Source organism: Passer montanus, unplaced genomic scaffold, assembly GCF_014805655.1.
Source record: "Passer montanus isolate IOZ18808 unplaced genomic scaffold, ASM1480565v1 scaffold104, whole genome shotgun sequence".
Taxonomy (NCBI): domain Eukaryota; kingdom Metazoa; phylum Chordata; class Aves; order Passeriformes; family Passeridae; genus Passer; species Passer montanus.
Window position 1 is genome coordinate 18,843 of NW_024356948.1, and position 24,596 is coordinate 43,438.

At 46.2% G+C, this 24,596-nt stretch overlaps 1 protein-coding gene across 1 annotated transcript in view; it reads right to left on the reverse strand.

Annotated features, from left to right (window-relative positions):
- Window positions 1–877: 877 nt before the first annotated feature.
- The window catches only part of UBE2R2 (ubiquitin conjugating enzyme E2 R2), a 54,411-nt gene continuing 30,692 nt past the window's right edge, over window positions 878–24,596 (reverse strand). Inside the window, exons 2-5 of the mRNA XM_039718705.1 lie at window positions 15,507–15,593; window positions 12,115–12,212; window positions 5,575–5,709; window positions 878–4,208 (exon numbers count right to left, since the gene is read on the reverse strand). Coding sequence (XP_039574639.1) covers window positions 3,989–4,208; window positions 5,575–5,709; window positions 12,115–12,212; window positions 15,507–15,593 — 540 coding nt within the window. The 3' untranslated portion in view covers window positions 878–3,988. The remainder of the gene's footprint in view (window positions 4,209–5,574; window positions 5,710–12,114; window positions 12,213–15,506; window positions 15,594–24,596) is intronic.

Sequence of the window (24,596 nt, forward strand, 5' to 3'; positions counted from 1 at the left end):
CCCTTTGCTGCACCCAGCCTTATCCAGGGCAGGGTGGGCTGGAGCCCTCGCCCTGCCTTTGGTCACACACTGCTGCTGGAGGAAGCAGCTGCTGGCAGTTCTGGGCAGCCCAGAGCTGTGGGGTCAGGCAGGAGATACAAACAGGGCAGATCCCAGACAGCACCATCCCTCCCGGCCCCTTTCCGTAGATTGGAGATTGCTTTGGGAATGCAGCTCCAAAATGCCATCGCCCTTCCTCCGGCTCAGCTGTGCAGCAGAAGCAGCTGGGCTCCAGCCACATTTGACTCAGCAGTTGCTGCGCTGCCATCGATGCCAAGCGCAGCCAGTGCAGCTCCCTAACACTTGTCCCGCTAATTTTAGCTCGCCTGCAGCAGCCGGGGCACTGCGAGCACCCTGCTCCTCTGCCGGGCCTGCAGGGAACAGCCCGGCACCGCAGGGCTGGCGGCCGTGACCTCGATTTCTCTGCCAAAGCTGCTCCCTGACCCAGCGGTCAAACCCCTCCTCCTCCCTGCCCAACCCTCTCAGGAGCACCGAGCTCCTGCCCGCCAGGGCACCGGCAGCTCTGGCCCGAGTCCTGCATCCCTGCTCCAGTCACATGAATCCATGACCACCTTCTCACCTTCCTGCTTAGGAAGACTAAATATAACAGCAAAGGTCTGGCCTTTTGCCAAAGCCCTCTAATTCCTAATTCAGTTTAGTCTTAGGTGCAGGCTGTCAAACAGCAGCATTATTTTGCAATAAACTTACAGATATTGGTGTATAAATATGTCCATTGATACCAGAGGAGCCATGAACTCATCAACAGCTGTTACTCAAAGCTTTGAGGAACCCATGCAATGCAACCAGCTCAAACATGAAAGTAACAGCACGGAGATATTTTCATTTCACATTTTTATTAGTAGACAGATGTGCAGAAAAGACAAAATATAACTACTGAAGGAGAAGACAACACAAAAATGCATCAGTTAATTCTTTCTGGTAAATTATACTGAAGAAAAAAAGGAAAATATTTGGGAGTTCAGCTAAGAAAACTACTAAGAAATCTAGTGTTCCCTGCTGGTTTCAGAATGGTTGAAAACTGCATTTGAAGGGACACGTAGCTGCAAATGTAAACGCTAATATTGACTGAAACAGGAGAAAAGGGGTTAAGAAAAACCCAGAATACACAGAGCAGGTAAACATTTTTCTGCAATCTCTTAAATAGTTTCAAAAAAATCCCCTCATACTTCAGTTGTATTTCAAAAAAAGGAAACCAGCAAGTCAACAAGCAATGACACTGCACAGGACAGTGGGGAAGAGAAATTAGTCTGGTTAATGTCGGAGCTCTCAAAAGAGGTTGCTTTTTTTGTCATTAAAAAAGGGTAACAGAAGAGTCATAATAATGCATCTTACAACACCAAGCTTGGAAATACAAGTCACTGGAGAGTATACAGTGAAGACGGTCAAAAGTACAAGGGAAATCCTGAAAGATGCAGTATCCTCATTTCCAACCAAGCCATCAGCAAAGCCAGTGTTGCCACACCCTGCTCCTTCACCCCCCACAGCCGCCTGGGAGCGGGAGCTTGGTGCCCCTGCCCCGGCGTGGCCCCGAGTCCAGTCCTGCAGCCGGGAGCATCGGGGCCATTTGCCAGCGCTGGCGCGGCCCTCGCAGGGCTGGCGTGAAGCTGGGGGTGCCCCACACCGACACTACACACAGGGGAGCCCCGCTGCAGGCTCCAAAAAGCACCTGGGGCTAAGTCCTTGCTGGAAGAAGGCTGACACCTCAGGAGGGTGCAGCTGCCTCCCCAGGTAACACGCAAGCCGGAGGGCGGGCGGCCGAGGGAGCCGCTCGGGCAGAGGGATGCGCGGCCGGGGCAGGGCTGGCCCTGCCAACCCCAGCCAAACAACACTTCGGAAACAGATCTGCCTCGGGGCCCCGAGGCCTTCCTCTCCTCTCCTGTCATCTCCGTCGGGGCTCGGAGCTTTCGCTCAGTCTTGCCCCGGATCCACAGCAAAGGCTGCTCCCACCGAGGCACCCCCGAGGGACCCGCGGCTGGGGACGTACCATGGAAAACCCTGAGACACGCGGAGGGAGGCGCAGCTCTGGTCAGGGCGATGCCCCTGCACCTGCGGGGACCGAGGGTCCCGCCCGAGCAGGGTCAGCATCTCCGGGCTGCCAGGCCCGGCCGCCGGTCCAGGGATGACGCCCAAGGGGAACTCGGGCAGCGCAGCCAAACACGAGCGCGCTGCAGCGGGGAGAGCCGGAGGAGAGGGGTCTGGGACGGGAACATGCAGGATCCCCCTGCCCGCCACGGAGCGCCCTGAGCTCTGCCAAGGGCCCCCAGAAACACGCGGGAGGCTGAGCCCGGGGCACCGGCTGAAGCTCACTGCTGAAGCGCCTGTCACACCCTGCTGGGGCTGCAGGTGGGGCAGGGACAGCCCGGACACCAAAACCAGCTCCCAGCTCTGCCGGCCCCGCGGGCTCTTCTCTGAACTCCTCTGGGAAATGCATGCAAACTACTTCTCTTAAAAAAAAAAACAAACAAACAAACAAACTAAAATCTAGTCTTTGCTATCTCTTACCACTCTGCTGAAAAACCACAGTAAATAATTTGGCTCCATAAGAATGCAAGTGGTGGAGGAGAACAAGCAGAATTCCCCTCTCTTAGGAGCTTTTCTGTGTGTAGTTGAAACCCCAATAACTTCAGCTTCCATGTTTAGGCAGAGAATTAGGAAGGAAGTCAATGCCTAAGAAAGGTAGGCAGAAATCCAGACATCATCAGGGAGCTAGGATCTCACACTCTATCACTTGGATTGTCTTTTTTGAAATCATAAACCTTTTTATCTCCCCTATAATTAATTACCTTTCCTGTGAAGACAAACCTAGATTTAAGCAAGTGCATGTCAGGTGTTTTTAAGCTCAGCTGTGCAGAGCTGCACCTGCCCACAGGTGACCTACACAAGCGACAGAAGGCAGCTCCAGATGCACAGGGCTGGGGCTGCAGGGAGCAAGGGCTGCCAGCCAGCACGGGGCAGGAGCCTGCTGGCCTGTCCCACTGCCAAAAATAAGTCCAGCACAAATGGTGGCCCTCTGGGCAGCAGGATGCACATCTGCTCTCCTCCCTCCAGAGAGGGGCAGCTGGCAGCAGATCTCAGCAGAATGGCTAAGCTGAACTTTTTCAACCCTATCCTAGTCTGGGGGAAAAAAAAAAAAAAAGAAAAAAAAAAAGAAATAGCAACCCAGGGCTCAGTTGTACAGATGAGAAGTGTTAAGTGTTTATTTTAGGTTCATATCACAAGCCTTTTCCAGAGACAAAGCTGATTGTGCCCTCTGGGGCACCGGGGGCCAGCTACTTCCTAACTTAGCAGGCTGAAAAGGAATACTGTACCTTTCAGTGACATCCCATCAAGCTCAACACACAGTAGCTTTACACTCTCCGCCCCACACCTTATAAAGGAAAAGCCACCACCACAAGGCTAAACGAATGTACACACGCTATTATTGTAAATGGAGCAGCTAAACCTTGGCAATTTGCTGTGGGGATTATTTTTTTCTTCCCAGTAAATGCAGCACTTTGAGCTCCCAAAAACCTGGCTTCCAATGGGTTTGTTCCAGCTTTAAATACATTAAACATCTCAATGCAAGACTGTATTTAATTCAAGAATCTAAACACGAGCAAACCTGTTTTGCTGTGAGCATTTCGTAAAGAAGTGAAAAGGGGAGTTTCTTTTTTAAAAAGAAATTGTAATACAGTGATGAAAGGGTTAAGAATGCAAGAATTCAGACATTCTGTGGAGGGTCTCTAAGAGGTCCATAAAAAAGGAGCGAACAGATCCATACAACAGGAGACAGCAGGAGACAAAGTTTTGTGTTGGGTTTTTTTTTTTGTTTTGATTTTTTTTTTTTTTTGACACCCCCCCCCACTTTTTTGCTGGACTGCTGCTAGGTTACCGCTGCTCCCTTCTGGCCTGAGTCGGCAGGGCAGTACAGGGGCATAGAGGGAGCAGGTCACGACTCCTCGTTGCCAGAATCATCGTCATCGTAACAGTCGGCATCCTCCTCCTCCTCGTCTTCATCGTCAATGTCGTCGTCGTACAAGTCGTCGTAAAGCAAATCTGAACTGTTGTCATTGGAAGGCACTTTAGTTTTGATGCAGTACTCTGCCAGTGTAGTGGGGACCTTCACGCCATCCTTCTCTGCCTCAGCTTTGGTAGCCAAAACCTGTTTCCTGTGGGGAGAAGGACAGAGCAGGAATGTGAGCAGGGCTGTGTGCCAGCGGCTCAGCTCCCCACCCTCCTCTCCAGGCCCTGTCCAGCCCTCCTGGCAGCTGGGGAAGGGAGCTGAGGTTTGCAGGAAGCACCACAAACAGCACTGGAAACAGATTTGGTTTCTGCAGCCTCAGGCCTGGAAGCATGCCAAGGGGGTTTGCAGCACACATGCTCTCAGCAACACATGAAATCAGTTATTCCACAGGCTCTGCACCAGAGACCTGCCAGAGGCCAAAGCAAATTCCATTCGCTACTGTAGGGATGGTCAGGGATTTCCTAAGATGATTTATTGACTCTGCTGTTGACTACTCTCCCACAGCATGCTCAAAACTGCAATTTCCACAAGCCTTTGGCAGCTCTCAGCTCCCGCTGGAGGGTCAGAGCAGCTGGGGCACATGGCAGCACCCCAGGACACAGCCCGGGGCTCACAGAAGCCAAGTGTTTTCCATCACCCCGAGCCAGGCCTGGCTGCTGCATCCCAGCAGGGAGGAGCAGATGGCAGCCTGTCCTCTCAGCCACCCAGGGCCCCTCAGTCTGCCCTTCCCTGTGTGAGTGCACCCAGCTCTGCTGGAGCCGAGGGAGCTGGAGGATTCTCTGCACAGGCAGAGCCCGGCTGGCCCCACCCAGAGCCACATCCTGCCTGCCCAGCTGGCACAGACAATGCAGACGTGGCCTCGGGCCAGCAGTCCTGCTCCAGGCTGGGCTGTCCCTCCACAGCAGCCCTGGCCCACGCTCACATAATCCCCTGCAGCTCCTGATGAACCATGGACTTCTCCAAGGGCAGGACTGAGCAGTGGCTCCAGCTAATCCAACCCATCTCTGCAAGCCCTTGACAAATCCTGCTGATGCTCCTTTGAATTGGAGGGACAAGATTATGATTCATGCATGCATTAAGAACAGAAATTAGTAGGATGCAGTCAGTTTGCATCACATCCCAAGCAATGCAGGACTTAAAGACAAACAGGGACTTAGACTGGGATTTACTAGTAGCCAACAGGTTTTGCACAGCATCATGACAGATTAGTCTAAAAAAAGAACAATTTAAAGACAAATCAGCCCAGTCCTCCTGCCCCAGAAGTTTGCACTGCTTCTGTGTGCTGGAAATTCCAGAGGGACCTGAAGCATGGACTTTGAATAAGACACTGAAGTTAACTTCCAAATTACACTGAAGTTAACTTCCAAATAAGACACTGAAGAGACACTGATGTTACTTCCAAACTACATTCTGCTGCAAGAAGCTGGTTTCAGCAAATTCTGGAAGCAGCCTGTTTGACAGGACTCAAAGCAGAATGCTGCTAGCCCAGCATCACAACTGGCAAAGCTTACCTTATGATTTCGGCGTACTCCTTGTCTTTTCCTTTACTGTCCCTCCATTTCCTGAACATGACTGATGCATCCACATTGGCTGGGGAGAATGTGTTGGGCTCATTAAGCAAAGAGATTACACTCAGTAAGATAGTCCTGAAAGAGGTAACCACAACAGCAGTTAGAGCTAATGCATTCATGGATTCTGGATATCCACAACTTCTTTAGGTGTTGCATCATAAACTTGTTTGCAGTCAAGTCGTAAGCTGAGGACAGAGTTTTTAGGTGAGAACAGGTATTTACGAACCTCGGGCCCTGGACATTGGTGTAGGGAAGGTGATACAACACAAATCTCATGTGACTACAAACCACTGTGTCTGTGCTTGGAACAGAGCAGCACAGAAAGCTACAATCAGACCAGAATTGTGTTGTGCATAAATAGTTATCTATGCACAAGACATAGATACAATTATCTTGACAAGATAGTGCATCTTGTCTGCACTATTCACACAAAGGATGGGGCTGGAAATCTGTTCTGTGAGCTGTTCCTGGTGGCTTGCAGCCTCCAGCAGGAAGCCAGGTTGTTTGCCTGTCCTGCATAAGGAGAAGGACCACTACGACCCAAGGCCAGCAGAAAAGCTGCACTACTTTTCCCCTGCCCTGCCAGGTGGTTGGGAGGCTGAGGCTGGGGCAGGACTCTCCTCAGCTCATGCCCCACTCAGGCTGCAGCAGCAGCTCTCAAGCACAGCAAGGGGAAGGCAGTGTAGATGCTTTTCAATGCCCAGGCGAAGTGCCAGGGCCCAGTGGGATTCAGCTGCTGTTACTCAGCACAGCCAACATGAGCCAGTCATGTAACCCCTGTCAGGCAGGTGGGCAGGCAGACAGTCTTCCAGAATTTCCAGTCAGGTGCCCTGCTCTGCTGGCATTTACCAACCTCTTGCTCAGAGCTTTCTCCTGCAGTTCCTAGAACCCTACACTTGAGAGCTGCAGCCTTCGCTGCTCACACCCTGCCTCAACCAGCACAAACACCCACACCAGCCACCGGCTGTAGCTGCCACCACGAGGCACCACTCATCCCAGTGGTCCTGCCAGCAACAGCTTCCCTTGCAAGTGGAAGGGACAAACAAGGGACAGGGAATAGTTCTTGAAACACAGCATTACCTTTGCAGACCTTGTTAAAGGAGACTGGGAGCCGCAGTCCTGTTTGCACTGATTCAGGGCATGTTCAGAGCACATCTACCAGATCATATATCTGGGTACAATTCCAGGAAATGCTTGGTCATTTGGATACTCAGTATCTTGAAAGGTTTTGAAAATAAACACTTGTATCTGAACAGACTGTTCAGCACAGCTATCAAGAGAGTCTTATACAATTCATTTTCTAAATTATATAATTCTGTACGAAAAGAGAACAGCAGCTCTGGAAGAAACTGTCTCATTGGATTGGAATGATGGGCAGAAGAGATCATTTTCTACTTCATCTCAAGAATTTATTTACGAGCCTTTGATTCTCTGCAAACAGGCCAGCATGTTAGCTCCAGCATCATGCAGCAGCTTTCTGCAGAGCAAAGTCTAGGGAAGGCCAAGGACAGGAATTCATATTTCAATTTAGCATCTGCAGTGAGGAAAAGCCAATTTTCACTGTAGTGTCCAGACACCAAAATTACTGCAAAGCCACTTAAATACACCAAGACAAGAAGTATTAGAAGTTAAGCTCTCTGAGCTCTTCCTTCCCATCCAGCACATTAGATCAGCTCCATCACTGCTGATATCTTTAAGAGCTGGACAGTGTCCTCCAACTCAAACCTGGCTGCCTTGAACAAGGTACAGTAACAGAAAGGCATCCCAGCGTGGGGGACCTGACAGGACTAAAACCACTAAAAAAGTTCAACCATGTGGGACTGAAAACCTCAGCACCTGATGCCAACTGGATATAGGCTGAGTCTCTGGGATATTGTCAGGGATCTGTCTCCCCTTCGGACAAGGCTGCTGCAGCATGGAAGAGCAGCCAGGAAAGGCTCAAGGAAACAGACCTCTTCTTGTTTTTTTCTCCTGTATCTGCATAAGAAGGCTCAGACACAGATAAATTTTTTCCCAAAGAGACATGATGTAGATTGGCTGGTGCTCCCAACCAGAACATCCTATTATATTCCTTGTTGAAAAAGGATTTATTTTTTTTAAATTCCAGCTGCTATCCACATTGTAGCCTCTCAGAGCCACCTCAAGAGGTAGGTATAGGTTGGTCCAAGTGCATTTTTGCCTTCTGGTATAAAGTCAAAAGTTTTATCCCAGGCTGCACTGACAGTCATGTTACTGGATCTAGCTGTTTGTGGAATCTGCCCAGATCTCAGGCAGCAAAAAAAGCCAAGAAAAATGGGAATCCTCAAGAAACAAAGCAATAGGCAGACAGTACCTCACCTATCTACAGGAGATACAGGTGTACCAGTACCTTGAATACTGGCAGAATCCTGGCCTGTGTAGTTCAAGGGCAGGGGAGATGTGGAGAAAGCCAATTAAAATGATCACAAAGCTTCAACCCTGAGCCTCCTGCCACTCACTCAGCTCCATGAGACACAGGAAGCAGTATTCTCTGCCAAACAGATCTCAGCTGCATTCCTTCACATCTTGCTGGGTATGCTGTGTTTACTTATACCAGCATCATCTAGCTCCCAGTGATGGGAAGGTCCATACTGATTGTGTTTAAAAAAACAAATGAGCCTGCATGACACCCTTAGAAGCACAGGTGAACTCTTACAGTTGAAGAATGAATTTTCCCCTTCAGACACTCTAACCCTGCTCATCTGTGGGGAAATAGTCAACACGTGGCAGGATTTACAGACTTCAGCAGCAGAGGAGCAGCTCCCTCCCACATCTTCAGCCCCTCTGCCTCCTGTCTGACACTCTGGAGCCTTCCCAAGCCAGATGGGACCCCAGCAGGATGTGCTTCTGCTGGCACTTGCCCGACTGGTGATGGTGGTAGCAGGCTAGAAGTGAAGGACCAGTTTTATTTTCATTTGCTGAGGAATATTTTGACATGTCACCCTTAAGCCCAGGACGATTCAAGAGCATTAGCACTGAAAACTGCAACTGTGGTGAGGGACAGCAGAAATTAGAGAACAAGCACCATGAGAAGTTCCGTGTCAGTCTCTAGGGTTGAATATAATGAAATACTCAAAATGTATGTGTGATATATGTAATTGATGCCAAAGCTGTTTCCTAACTGTGAGTTAAGGCTTGTCGTCTATCTGATTCTTTATTTGAGAGTGTCTTGTAATGAGAATAAAATTCAGCTGCTGTTTCAAAAACATGGACAGGCTAGGCCTTGAATGTCTCTGGTACTTAGTGGTCCTTTGTATTTTTGGCAGGAAGAAAACCAACAGCTGCTCCCACCACCACTCAGGAGGACAGGAGACAAACAATGGAAGGCAAACAAAAGGCAGAACTCTGCAAAGTTGCTTCTACTGGTCAGAATACTCAAACACATCCTGTGTTGGGTTTGCAGAGCCAAGTTTTGGTAACAGGGGGACTACAAAGGTGGCTTCTGTGAGAAGCTGCCCAAAACTTCCTGTATGTCCAGCAGAGCCTGGCAGCTCCAAGGACAGATGTACTACTGGTCAAGGCCAATTGGTAATTAAATATGTTATGTTATCACATGTTAATATGATAACATATTTAATAAGAAAGAAGTTTTAATTGTGTCCAGAGAAGAGTGCAGTGAGAACATGTGAGAGCAACAACCCTGCAGACACTCAGATCTGTGCAGGAGCTCCAGGTACCGGAGCAGAGATTCCCCTGCAGCCTGTGGTAAAGACAGCTGTGAGGCAGTCACCACTGTGCCCCTGCAGCCCAGGGAGGGCAGGGGGGGCAGAGATGCACCCACAGCCCCTGGGGGAGGCCAGGCTGGAGCAGGGGGATGCCCACAGGAAGCTGTGATCCTGTGGGAGACCCATGGTGAGAGTGGCACTCACTGGAGCAGCTTGTCCTTGAAGGACTGCATCCTGTGGAAGTGTGACCCATGCTGCAGCAGTTTGGGGAAGACTACTGCCCATGGGGTGGGCTCAAGCTGGCAGAGTTCATGCAGAACTGGCATGCTGTGGGAAGGACCCCATGGTGCAGCAGGGGAACACTCCTCATCCTTAGCAGCAGGAGAAGCAATGTGTGATGAACTGACTACAGCCCCCATTCCACTACCCCCATACACTGGTGTAGTAGGAGGTAGAGCTGGGAAGGAGGGAGAGGTGGGGGGAAGGTGTTTTTAAGGTCTTATTTTACTTCTCATTATCCTGCTCTGATTTTGTTGGTAACAAATTTAATTAGTATCTCTAATTCTAGCCTATTTTGTCTGTGATGGTGCTTGGTGAGTGATGTCTCCTGGTCCTTATCTGCTGTAGAAGAACATCAGAACAACAAACAGGTAGGTAAGGCTGTGAAGATTGGAATAGCTTAGGTAGACTAAGGCTGGGAGCAAAAGGGTGAGCTACTTCTAGCCCCAGGCCAATTCAGAATATCTAGGATGGGGTGCAACATACAGATGGGCTCATGACGGAGGGGTGGACCTGACCACAGAGGTCATCACACAGGTTATCCACAGATGTGAAAGATGTGCTGCCATCAAGTGAGGCACACAAGTGAAATATCCCTGGAATAGAAGGCAGTGGCTGGGTTTCCAGTGTGGTGAGGCCTGGCAAATAGATTACACCGGGCCACAAACACGCCAAGGCAAGAGTTACATGCTCACTATGTCAGAGGCAACAACAGGCTGGAAATGTACCCAGTAAACGATGCCACTGCTTGGAACACAATCTCAGGTCTTGAGAGACACCTTTTGTGGTGACATGGTACCCCAGACACAACTGAATCAGGCAATGGGACTTATTTTCAAAATAATCTCATAAACTCTAAAGCAAAGAAACACTGAGGGAATATATCACATCCCTTACCATCCAAAAGCCTCTGGAAAGACTGAGAAATGCTGAAGACTTTTTAAGAGTTTTAGGTAACAGGACATGGAAGCACTGGAATGCAAATTTTGTAGAAGCCACTTGGTTGGTCAGTGCTAGGAGATCTGCTAACTGCACTGATCCTGCCCAAACTAAGCCCACGGACACTGTGGAAGGAGAGAAGGTCCCTGCACTACACACAGGAAAGTGGCTGGGGAAGTCAGAGTGGATTCTCCTCCCATGGGAAAAGGCAAACACATTGATGGGATTGGCTTTACCCAAGGACCTGGGCGTACTTGGCGGGTAAATGTGGAAGGATGGGGAGACCCAGCGTGTACCTCAAGGAAATTTAACCTTGGAGGAAAAACAAACTGTGTGAGCTTTATGTCACAGGAAGTAAAGGAACAGGAAAAACATGACCTGACAAAGAATGCATTTTGTGAGAAGTAAGGAGAATGTGATGATGATGTGAGCCAGGCTGGTGACCAATGATCAAGTGTGCTGCTTCTCCTGTCCTGACCACCCATCCTGATGGAGTAGAGCACAACTCATGGATCTGGAGGGGTGGAGGAAGCCATGAAGCAGGAGAATAATATCCATCTGTGAAAGGACAGGTTAATGAAAATGTATGTTTGGTATAGAGATGGTTCAAGGATGTAGTTTGGGCTGTATGTGTGGGTAAGAAGGGATTCCACTACTGAGAAAGAAATACAGTGGAAATTTGGAAGAAAAATAAATTATGTGGGACCTAAACATGACACAAATGGTATGGAATAAAGAGTGGGGATTGTATTGAGTTTGCTGAGCTGTAGCTTATTTTTCCTTAGCAGCCCTCAGTGCTTTCCATTCATAATTAGAAAGGTATGATAACACACAAGTGTTTTGGCTACTGCTGAGCAGTGCTGGCACAGCATCAGTGTTGTCTAACATTCCCCACTCCCCCATCAAGGTCCTAAGATGGGACACAACCAGGCCAGCTGATCCAATTTAACCAAAGGGATATTCAATACCATATAATATTAGCTCAGACATGAAAGCTAAGTGAGAGAGGAGGAATGGGGGACATTTGTTATATCACAATGTTTGCCTTCTGGAGAAATTGCTATGTGTGCTGAAGCCCTGCTTCCCAGGAAGTGGCTGAATGTTGCTCAGTGGTAAGTAGACATTAATTTTCTTTTTCCCCTTGCTTATGTGCACAAGCTTTTGCTATTGCTTTAGTAAACTGCCTTATCTCAAACACAGAAGTTGTTTTCTGTGTTATTTTTCTCTCCCCTGTCCCACTGGGAAGGGGAGTAATAGAGCAGTTTGGTGTGCACCTGGAACCCCATTACACATACTTTTCCACTAGTGGTACTTTGAAGAAGATAGCAGTGACTGAGACAGGCTTCAACATTTGAGATAATTTGCCTTTGGAGTATGAAACCTTGTGAATAGCACAGAAGGCTCTGCACTGTCAGCCCAGTACATTCAGACAGACTGGTAAGTCTGGTTCCCACCTGATTCAAGCCCTAAGCCCCACAAAACCTTAAATTCCCTCCCAAACCTCTCCCACCATATGCCTTAGGTCTTGTAGAGAGGGCAGGCCTTTGAGGTCACCCCTGCACAACATAGTCACAGTTACCTGACATTCTGGGTAGGGTTCCACCTCTCTGATGGCAGCTCTCCACTTTGTGGGTCATCTACAGGTGGATGAAGAATTGAAATACATACATCTCCATTCTGCAAGACAGAAAAAAAGCATTGAGAATAGCTTGGCTGGAGGCTGAGGCTTGATGACTCAAATCCACACGCTGGCTGTCTTCTTATCAGTTCCACCTTGTTGATATGAACATCCAAGTGCCAGCAAAAACCAACAAGGGCTGGAAATGGTTCTCAGTTCTTCCTGGGTCTACTTTATACCCAAGGGTTAGGCTGCAAACTGGCAAAAACCCCCAATATAAAATCAAGAGGTCTAAAGAATGTACTGAAGTAAGCAAATATAGTAATAATGCAACACAAAACTAGACTGGTGTCCAGATACCAAGTACTACTGTCACAGTGACATGAGGTTTAATCACAGGAGACCCCAAGTAGGGTTAAAGAAAATTTGTGTTCTCACTGGTAGCTTGAGCTAGCTACAGGAAATTTTTGAAGGGTTTAATCACCATCTACTAGCTCAGGTATGAAAACATTACGTCTCCCAGGACACCAGGACCTTGAACAGATGGTGTGGGGCAGGCTTACACAGCTCCCCTAGGACACAGCTGTTCAAAATACCAGATGAAAAAACAGGAGATGCTCTCTGAAGGTTTCACTGAAAATCCCTTCCAGCATGCAAAAGGAAGAATATTTTGGCAGCATATGGAAGCCATACAGCCACATAATCCTCAATATGTGTTCTACTCACCGGTGTTATGGCCTGAATATAGATTTAAAGCTCTATAATGCCTACTTAGGAAAGCTGTCAACCCAATTCTCCACCAGCAACAGCACTCTGACACAACTGCTTTGTAGGAGGGCTGGAGCAGCATCCATCCTAGCTGATATCCTCCACTGAGGCAGACTCCAGGGACTCACAGGGTACCAGTGCCTTACTGCAGGATGGGGTGAAGGTGCAGATGAGGCCTGAGGCCAGCCAGCAGATATTGGCCTCTCCAGGCTCCCTGGGCTTTGCAGCCAGCTGTGAGGCAGCACTCACCTGTCACCCCAGTCCAGGGCACAGACTGGTGACAGGATCAGCTCTGTTCAGGACTCCAGGCTGGAAGCTTCCCACACACCTGGTCTCATGTCCTTCCAACACTGCTCAGAGCACAGAGCAGGGCTGCTCACAGCAACAGCATCTGTGCCTTTGAGCCCAGGCCAGTAATCTCAGCTACAGATAGCAGCAGCTCACCTGGGGGGTTGTGATCTGTATCCAGATTGCAGCGGTGCACTATTCATGCCAGGTATGCTAATCTAGCAGGCCCTTGTCACTTTGAAGCAGGTTTTAGTCAAGAACACAGCAAGGCAGCACCTGGAGCTGCTGAATTCCAAAGCACATACTTACATTGCTGGAACAGTTTGCTTTAAGAAGGCAGGTTCCCTTTTAGGACCCCAACAGGCTTGTGAAGTCTTGAAATTTTTTTAGTATCACTCCAAGCTGAAGTTAACTTTACTAATATTAGATTATGGTCAGTTTACTCTGCTATCACTAATAATTTCCATCAGTTTTTCTTTTAACCTTTTCCTGGAAGAATGCAATGCTAGTGGCCAGAGGAAGTATCTCAGCACTTGGGAGAAGTTCCTGAAGCAATCAGGTCAGCAGCGTGTGGACAAGCAGATATTTGGCAAAATGAAGACAGAGGGAAGCAACGATGTGAGAAGGTTTTGTCTTGCCACAATCAGTGTTACATGTTTGGGAACTGCACTGTTTTAAGAATCTGGAAGGGTGAAGGTATAATAGGCCTGATGAGGTCAGCACAAAGTTCTAGGGATCAGAACAGTCAAGGGCCAACACTTTCACTACATGCATTTTTGAAAGACGTAAACAAGGAGAATGGGGTGTTTAGCTGCCATTGAGATATATTCTCCATTTCTATCAGACCTGAGGACTGTTATGTCATAAAAATAAAGAGCAAGTGAATGCAGTTTTACCAAAGTTCAGTTAGATGACCCAAGTAAACCAGAGATGGGAAAAACACACATTGCTCAAAACTGGAATGTCAGTCCCAGCCTCTCCATGTGGTCCTACCAGCAGATTCTGTAAACTGCTACTTTCTTTCATCTTCCTGCACCAAGAGGGGTTTTTTGTCCCCCTCCTCCTGAAAACTCTCAAACACTTTGCTGAGATAGTCTCAGTTTCATTTGAAGTTACCTCAATGCCTCATCTTCATTGCTTAAATGTTTCCAAAACAGCCTGCAAGCTGCTACAGATTCCCTCAGCTACAAGAAACACTGCTATGAACACAAAGCTGAGAGCTTGTATATTTGAAGAGAAAACCCAAAATACACATATCATGTTTTGGGTTAGTTCTTCCTGCTGCCTTCAGTTGTTTCTAGCCATTTTTTCATCTTTCTCACCAGGACTGGGAGAGGTCCTTTCCAAGGCTTGTTTTTGTACATTTCATTTTGGTAACCATTTGCAACTCACATCCAGCATGAGGATTTCCAGATTCAGAATCAATACCCACAGTATGAGTCTGCAATTATCTGAAGATTTCAAAGTTGTCTTTATTTATAGATCAAAATTCCATGTAACTGAAATAGAGCCTTAAAGAGAAACACCATCCTTGGCTACAGGAAGGATCCTGTGCCAAGTACAAAACCCACATCAGAAAACTGTCAGATAACTGATGTGAGGATGTCCCTGGATTAAGACAATCCCCTGGATCAGTTAGTAATTAAAGTGGGTTAGTATTCTGTTCTGCACTGAAGTTTGGCAAGGTTTCTAGCCATTTGTTACTAAGCCATCAGTGCAGTTCTCACCATGATACTTGAAGCACATCCATTCCAAGATGGGCATTTGGCAGCAAGAACTTATCAGAAAGGACTTTCCAAGCCCAAGCCATCAATTGAATGTTTTATTTGTTCATGGGATGGAAGAGAATGACATTCCAGTTTTCAGGTTCAAAGGAAGTCTGCAAAACCTCTCATAAAAAAAACCTGTGATAGGGTGGAAGACCTAACCAAAAGGAACATTTTTGAATCCTTTAGCTCCCAAAACTAGAGGCAGTGTTCCTTAGCAGGTTGACATTCTTCCAGGATACCCAAAAATTCAGCTAGGATTTGGCTGACCTCCACCAGAAGTCAAGTTTTGAACCAACACAGGCCTTTCAGCCTTCAAATACAGCTCTATGGAACTGGGTGATATTGAGCCAATAGCCTCTATATAGAATCATTCCTCTTCTGGACCTGCTGTGTAGCTCTATTGTGATGCAATTGCTGCATCCACAGCCTTGACTACCCACTGGAAGTCACCCATACATGTACTGAGTTTAAGGAAGCAGAAAGCTCTCTCACCCACCCTAGAAAAAAATTGTTTAAAAAACACCTTACCTCATAAATGTTGGGGTGCCACATTTTGGTCAGGAATCTGAAGGTAGGTGGTGAATATGGATAGTCAATAGGAAATTTAATGTGAGCCTGAAAAAAAGCAGAATATTTTAGCTATGAAACAGAACAAAAAAGACCAACAACCAATAACTACAATGAAAAGATTTGGGGAAAAATTCATTAAGGCTACTAAATTGCTCATTTTATGAACCAGTGCCCAAGCGGCCCCAGAGTATAACTCTATGCAATTTCTTATGAGCAAAACACTAACTAAACAAGAAAAATCAAAACACCTGGGCTGGTAATGCTCAGAAGACAAGCCAAAATGCATTTACCATGTCCTAATTCAAGACACACTATTCAACAGCTGTTGTTAAAACAGGATAAAATATACTGGAAAAGTTTTAAATTGAGAGAGAACTGCTCTCTTTTTTAGTTCAAAAGCAGACTAAAAAATTGTTTACTAAGCTGAATAGACCTGTTTTATATTTGCCTGTAAAAAAATTTAAAATTACTCTTCCCATGATGAAAAAAAGTTTTGTTACAAAACTTGCTCTAGTTATTTTGTCTTTCTTTGAAAGTTCAGCTAGTCTACCCACCTGTGTTTCTAATACTACATGTTTTGCCATCACAGGCATTTTTGAAGTCTCAACATCATCAGTGTCTGTTTAATTAGTCAGTGTACCTTGAGGAATATTGATGGGCAATGACAGCAAACATCCTGCAGTGGTCAATAACCATCTGTGGGGCACAACTCTGAGCTGAGTTGGTTGTGGGAAGGCTGCAGAGATCCTAGCACAGGAAATTAACTTCTCTGTGCTGTCCTGCCATTCACAGCAGTCTGAATATCAAGTGTCCAAAATATTTCTCTTTGGAAGGTGGACTTGCACACTGCTTGCTGCGCTGTGGAGCACAAACCCTTTCCTTGGAACTGCTCAACCCACCAAAAAATCCTACTGCCAGCCCAGCAAGGGATCTCCAGAGATGCATCTTCTGATCCTTCAAACACAGCCAGGTTCATTTGCAACAGAGAATGGAAGAAGAGATCCCAAAAGCAAGATTCATATTTATCCTGGTTTGAGACAAATTTAAGAGGAAACCTAGTCACCCTAGGACAACATGGTAAGAGCAGAATTCCAGGTCATTCTCCTCCACTTAAGTACCTAACTATGCCATTTGCTCAACAAGAGAAACTTTGGAAAGTTTTATTCCACAGAACACAGAAGCAGACAACCAAACAAATGGATTACAGTACTGTTAAGTACCTGGCTACAGCTTTACTTACCAGAACACACCTTTGCCCTACAACCCAAAATTTATTGGGTCAGAGTGTCAGTCAAGAAAAGAAGGTTTTCTCTTCACCTTTATGAAAGAAATTCACCAGTTCACATGGCCTTATGGTCAGTAGATGCCTGCTCATGACTGTGTGTGGGCATGTTACAGCAGTACTCAGGCCTCACCTCACAGTCACTGTCGGAACCCAGGACATCTTTCTGGATGCCCTGGATGTCTCAAAGCCCTGGCAGGGGCTCCGAGACCCTGGCACAAAGCCAAAGACACCACAGCCAAGAGATTTATGATCCACTTAAGCAATCCCATAGTTTAAGGCCAGTTGCACGAATGCCACTGCTCCAAGAACAGTGAGTGAATGGCTCTTGTCACCACACAGTCTGCTGCAGTAAGGACATGCCTGGGTCCACAACATGCTGCACTGTAGCACAGCAGAGATCTACCCAGGGCAGGGGATGTTCACTACAACTCAAGTTATTGCATCATGCTGCTGCAGACTCCTCCAGACACCGGGGTTTTCCCAATAAAGCTCATTCCTGTGCTTACACGCTGTTTTTGAGATCTAAGACACAAAACAGCAAAAGGACTGAGACTAAAAATGCAAGAGGCAGCAAAACTCAGGGCTGAGCTACCTACAAGATGTCTAAGCAAAATCTGTCTTCTACACAGCCACGGCTTCCAGGTGACCAAAACAAAAAGCATTGTATACATAAGCATTGCCAGCAGATTACCAGCACTGCCATGCTTATAGCCCATATAGATGCTCAAGGAGTGCAGGTCTCATTTCTCCCTTCTGCTTTCACATTGTCTAATTCCGAGGGGTTTGTCTCAGCAAGACCCCTCCAGAAGCTGAGCCTGAGGCTCCAGTATGTCCCTGTATGTGATACACACTCATGCAGATGCTGTAGATCCTGGAAAACAGTTCCAAATTTCTAAATCCTGTTTGACAAACATAGTTCTTTATTAGAGAAGGACTACCTGCCTACAATAACTATGACCATGGAACGCAGTGTTATGTCACATGAAGGATTCTCTTGAGCTCCAGGAACTGAAAATGCAACTAGAGAAACAAGAGAAATCTTTCCTTCCACATGCAGGCAGCCAAAAACCTAGCTTCCCTGTAATACATCACATATTTGAGAAAGCAGTCAATTGCATGGTGATCAGCTATTTCTAACGAGTCTGTAGCTCTTTAGCACACTGAGGCACCGTACTGGAACATAAAGCAAGTGAGGCTTCTCTACAAACTTGATTTCAGAGTCAAATGCCCCCAAAACAGAATTCCTTGCATTACAGGCAGGGATTTTTTCCCAAACAAAAAAAGCAACATTGTCAGGTCCCCACGGTGAGATCATCCAGAATCTGAAAGTGAAACCAAACTCTTTTCCAGGCCATTACAAACAGGTCTGAGAGAATTACTTCATCTCTTCTGCAAGAGAAACCATGGAAAGTTACGTAAGCCTACTCTGCTCTCAGTGAATGCTATTAGAGTTTCTGTGTGGGTTAAGCAAGCCAAGAATTTCCAAGACAAGCTGCAAGACTGCTTGCAAAATGCAGCAACAGCCACAATTAGAGGTCACTTTTTCCCCTCACTGAAAGCCTGATTCTAAACATGTTAAAAAAGAAAAAAAGACCAAACTAAGCAATCAACGCAATTTTAAGTAGAGCTCACAGAATAGTTTTTCCCCAATTTCACTGATATAAGGCCAAAAAAAAACAACTGTTAAACTCAGCCAGGCTGCTAGGTACTAGAGAGTGGCAGAGTTTTCAGGAAGCTTGTTGTTAGCTCAGTTACAGCCACACAAACTAATTTAGGAGGACTAAATATGCAGCTCAGTTCCCTGCTGCAAGTTCCAAACAGTTACTGCATTCATCATGTGCCTGACTCCTCAAACTGAGCTTAAACAGAACAGAAATAATCCTATTTTGGTGCTGATTTTAGCCAGCTGTATGCCATGGCTTCTTGACATCACTGAATATATTCAATAGATAGGAACATGAAGACCAGTCACAATCAATCCATTCCTTCCTTCACCAGTTTGCAACTAGTCATGTTTATAATCCCTAGAAAAATAATAAACTCTTCTAAATAGTCCAGCCTGACACAAAATACAGCCCTTACAGACATTTACAGCTACCACAAAAAATTCAACTTCCAAATTACACCATAGTACATATTTTAAGAATATTGCTACCAGAATAGTCACTTTGTTTCCTATTTTACTGCTTCCCTGCATCTTCAACAGAGACTGCTCTTCAGGTTTGTTAATCTTCTTTAAGGTGGATAAGACAAAAGCACAGGTTCTGCTACGTATGCCAGAAAAATACACAGTCTCACTAGATCTTATGTGACTGAAAGTATAAACCTAATATTTCTGCCAACCACTGAATTATTCACTGATTCAGTCACTATGAATAACTATTAAAGCAACTTTGTTTCTTGAGATCTTGCCACACACTTGACTCAACACTTATACTTGTGTCACAGCTACTCCAAGCACTCAAGGCTTGGGGCAGAGAGGCTGTAAAGCTGCCTGGCAGCAAAGAACCCAGGGGAGCTGGTTGACAGTGGCTGAACATGAGCCAGCATGTGCCCAGGTGGCCAAGCATCCTGGTCTGGATCTGCAACAGCCAGGCCACTGGGACTGACACGGGCAGGACTCCCTCCCAGCCTCAGTCCTTGTTCCAGCCTAGCTGTAAATGACACTTCAGGAGTCTGACACTGTTTTTTACAGCCATTTCAAGCTGACAAAACTGAGATCCCTGATTTTTAGGCAGAAAGGGAAGAAATGTTGAATCCATCCTACCTACCCAGTGCAGACAAGCCATGGGGGAAGCACACACATTTCCTGGAAAGCCACCAGGATCACAACTATCTGATTAGAGGATAATGGAAAACACCAGCAGCTTTTATAACAGCCAGCATAAATTGCAGCTGCTTTGTGTTCCTGGAAGTGCCATTTAGAGATTACTTTTATTTCAAAACATTGCAAGCTTAATGCCAGCCCTTCTAAAACTCTGCATTAGTGAGGGCAAGGACCTTTAGCAAATTGTATTTAAGATCAGATACAAAGGAAGTGGTTGGGTTTTGAAATTATTTTGTTGTTATTTGTAATTATCTGCTACAGCCAGCCCACAGATAAGCTCATACTGACTGGACAGGTAGTACCAAGGTCTCTTACAGATCACCCACCTGCCCTGGCAGACTTGCAGACAGTACAAGGACTCCTCACTTTCCTTCTTAAGGGGCACAACCAGGAGGCTCCCCACTGTGCCCTGCTGGATGCTCCACACACTACAGGAACAGGAACTACAGACCACTAGCAGGTTAAGTGGTTGTATCTAATCCCACAAAAAGCCCTTTCCTGCTTCTGGTGCATCACGCATTATACAATTCATTTAACGGAATCTCCTCTTCCACATTAAGCCTGGATTAGTGCATGCAGTAATAAACACTATGTGCTGGAAAGCATGTACAGTAGAGGTCAGCTGTACAGTCAGTACCAGCAGACACTTTCTCACAACAGTGAGATTTAAAGCACCTCAGTATCATCCAGCTCACAACATGTAGAACAGCATTATAGCCATCTCATTGCACGGTCAACTATTTGGTGAGGAAAAATATAGGGCCAACACAGCTATTTCAGTTCCATTTGTGACTTACCACCTAAGTAATTTCTTGTGGCAGACCTGGGTGCTAGCCTGGTACTTTAAACTCAGTTATTGCTTCATTTCCCAGCAACACTGTATCAGTGTTTATTGCCATCTGTTGTGCTTTCAGAGAATAAGAGGAGCACGTCTCTCAGATGAGTGACCAGACCACTGAAGTCTTACGAGTCCAGAAAACTCCCTTGGTGCTGCACTGGCCATATGAACAGTAACAGCAGAAAACCCCTTATATCCCATATTACCTACGCTGTTTCATAAGGAATTTAAATCACAAAAATATGGATGTGAAGAATGAATTAGATCTCATGAGAAGAACATGAAGCATCTAAACAAAAAAGAAGATGGAGACAAAATTCAGCAGAGCCACGATGAACCAAGAAGTAAGGCTGGCTTACACAATCAGAGACTGGTTTGACAGGCACCAGCCCATTCTTGTTTCACACTAAATCATCTCGTACACATTTCCTAATTTAGTTATCTGGGGCACCACTAAATCTGTTGTTCTCAATGGAAGACTTCCTCTGGTACAAACTAGATTTCCTTTTACCAGAATGTCTTTTAACAGTAAGATGTTATTAAATATTTATCCGTAATATATTATCTGCAATGTTCATAAAGCTGAGATGGTTGGGAAGTCATGCAACCCAAAGCAAAGCAGGTAAAGGGGCAGATTACATGAGCACTACCTACACTCAGCTAACAACTGCCAGGTTGATTTCCACTGCTTTGATTGTCAGTTTGACTTTTCATGATGCTACAGAAAATGCTATCACTTCAACTAGTGCAAGAGACGCACCATTTAGGAAGAGACACTGAGTTGGAAACAGTGGCATCCTGAAACAACAAAGTATTTATTCTATACCCTGCCGATTTTGACTCAGCTTTTGTTCTTGTCTGCTATCTCATAACTGAGAAGGCCATTAGCAGCAACTATGTAAGACAGACCACAAAACAGAATTACCTGATCCTCTTTCACAGGCCTAGCTGTTGGTTCAACAGCTTCACTGAGCTTTGACACAGTAGCCAAACAATAAAGCAATTTCAGACTCCCGTGAGAGAAAGCTGATGTCATATTGAGGTTTATGTACTTTCCCAGGAATTCCCATGCTGAAATATTATGAGATCACACCCTCAATTTAACCTTTACTCCAGGATCAGGCCTGATTTTCGGAGACAAAAAGATGAAGATGGAATATATCAGAGACTGTGACAGGCCATATGTTAGGAGGTTTCTGCCATGGCTGAAGGCTTCGTGTTGAGATTGTGCTGTTGGATCTGATGCCTTCAGACTGTACACAGGCTTGAGATTGGGGTCACTGTGCTATGCAGAGAGGCTACTCCGTGTGACTATTTTCCAGACAGAAACAGATGACTCCATTCTTATTTAGATCTGTACAAACACACTGGCATCCCCATTTAGCCAAAATAGGAAGAATAACTCCAAATGTGTGAAACTTAAGTTTCCCTGTGCAGCCTGATATTTTCTGAAGGAGCCAGAGATACTACATCTAAAGTTTAAACCAAATCATGCATCTCCCATTAGGTCTTGGCTTCAGAGTAGAAGTTGGGACTTGAAATATCTACTGTACATATAACTGAGCATGCTAGTACCTGAACTGGTAAAGCTCTCACATGAGCATAACTATTCTAGAAACAGTTTCTGTCCACCTCAGATAATGCAATTTTCCGTCTCTTTCTTTTTCATTTGTAAAATCAATTAGTTTTGCTGGAGCAGTGGCAGGAATATTTCAGGCTGCTTATACAAAGTATCATAGTACATTACTGGCATCTCATGTGAAAATTACACAGAGGGTTGTTATTTTGGGGATCTCTCGCTCCTTGCCAGGCTTCAGGGTCCAAAAGACTGTCTCTTTTAGCAAGAATTGAATTAGGCTATGACAGCTTCAATATTTTGTTCAATCTCACATTTTGGAATTTAACTTTTCTGGGTAAGTAATTCATGTTTTCTTGAAGCAGATTTACACAGGCACATCTGTGAAAAGACTGACTGTGAGACAGCATGATATACTTCAGACTTATCCTGGTAATTTATCAGTGGGATTCACTGACAGTGGGATTAAGGGCACCCTTAATTTCACTGATGACACTGAGCTCTGTAGTGCAATCACACTCTGGAAGGAAGGGATGCCACCTGGAGGGACCTGGACAGGCTGGAGAGGTGGCACTCTGCAAACCTCACCATGTTAAACAAAGCGAAGCGTGAGGTCCTACACCTGGATTGTGGCACACCCACAGAGAAGTGGGGGATTGAAAACCTGGCAGGGAAGGCCTGGGGTGATGGTTGATGAGTAACTCGATGTGAGCCGGCAGTGAGCACTCGCAGCCCAGAAAGCCAAATGTATCCTGGGATAAATCCAAAGAAGTGTGGCCAACAGGCCGAGGGCGGTCATTCTCCCCTCCACTCTTGTGACATCCCACTTGGACTACTGCACACAGTTCTGGTGAACGCAGCACAGAGAAGGACATGGAAGTGCTGGAGCAGGTCCAGAAAAGGCCACAAAGTTGCTGCTGAGAGAACTGAAGCACCTTCCCTATGCAGACAGACTGAGAAAGTTGGGGCTGCTCAGCCTGGTGAAGAGAAGGTTATGTGGAAACCCCACAGGAACCGTCCAGTATCTGAAGGGGCCTATATGGAAGCTGGAGAGGGGCTCATCATGAGGAAGTATAGATGGGAGAAAGAGTAATGGGCACAAACTGAAAGAGGGAAAATTGAGGTTGGATATTAGGAGAAGATTCTTTACTGTGAGGGTGGTGAGACACTGGCACAGGTTGCCCAGAAATCTGTGGATGCCCCATCCCTGCAAGTGCTCAAGGCCAGGCTGGATAAGGTTTTGAGCAGCCTGGTCTAGTGGGAGGTTGTCCCTGCTCACAGCAGCAGCGGGGTTGGGACTGGATTATCTTTAAGGTCCCTCCCAGACTCTCAAGATTCTGTGATTAATCACTTCCAAAACACATCCCAATTTTCAATAATGCTAGACAGAGTGTCTGTGAACTCACCTATTCATTCCAACATTTGCATCTTTACCAAAACACAGCAGATTGTGTCGTTGCTCTGTGAAGCAAGCCATACCATCTGTATCTGCTGAGTGAAGAGATGTCCAAGCTAGCTCAGTGTGAGAACACCCTTTCCTTCAGCCTGTTTTTACTATTTTTAGCCAATTCTTTAAACAAGTACCATTCATGAGTCAGTGAATGACTAATTGCCTTGATTCTCTTCCTATGCAAGCCAGGCTGGATGCAAGAGGAAAGCTCTTCTCAAGGGACAGCCCATCACATGTTCTGCTAAAAACACAGGGCAGGTCTTGATGCAGTCACCTCTTTCATAAGCAGCAAGGGGAAAGGCATATTTATAGCATTTTAAGTGTAAACCCTAGCACTGTGCTGCAGTGTTACACAACTTTGCCTTTCCTAGCATGGCAGGCAGCAGCTCTCTGACGAGACTTCTTGAGCTGGCAATACCAGCAGTCTTTCCTTAAATAAGGGACACAGGCATCTGGAAGGTGAATGGCAGCACTCCAAACTGCAGCTGAAATCTTACCTATGCTGGCTGCCATGCAGAAGCCAACTAAACACTTGTATAGCCTTGTCATTTTTCAGCCACTGCATTACTGATTGCAATCTCTCCTGCTTGGAGCTGGACACAGGCAGTAAATCTAGGCAGACTGAGCAGTAGCAAGCAAGTCTGCTGGACTGTACCACTTCCAACCAGCAGCTAAATCAGGACCACCATCTCCTAGTGTGGAGACCCAATCAGCAACGTGTTAGCCCAGATGTATAACCCCATAGTTAACTGCATATGACATAACTGCATTATGCATAGCCCCACCCAGTGTACCACTCATCTGAAAAGTGTCTCTGATCCTGCACAAGTGAAGTCTGATACGTATCCACCAGCTGGCTCCTGCCCAGCATCCTCCAGCTCACTGCAGGAGCCAGCATTGTGTCAGAAGGTATTTGCTAGCAAGAAGCTTATATCTGAGACATAAAGGCAAATTTTCACATTATTGCATGATGCACCTGCCAGCTTCATTATTATGGGCTTCTCCAACCAGACCAAATATAGATAAATGCATTAGCTGATACACAGACATCCCTTGCTCCACAGGCTATTCT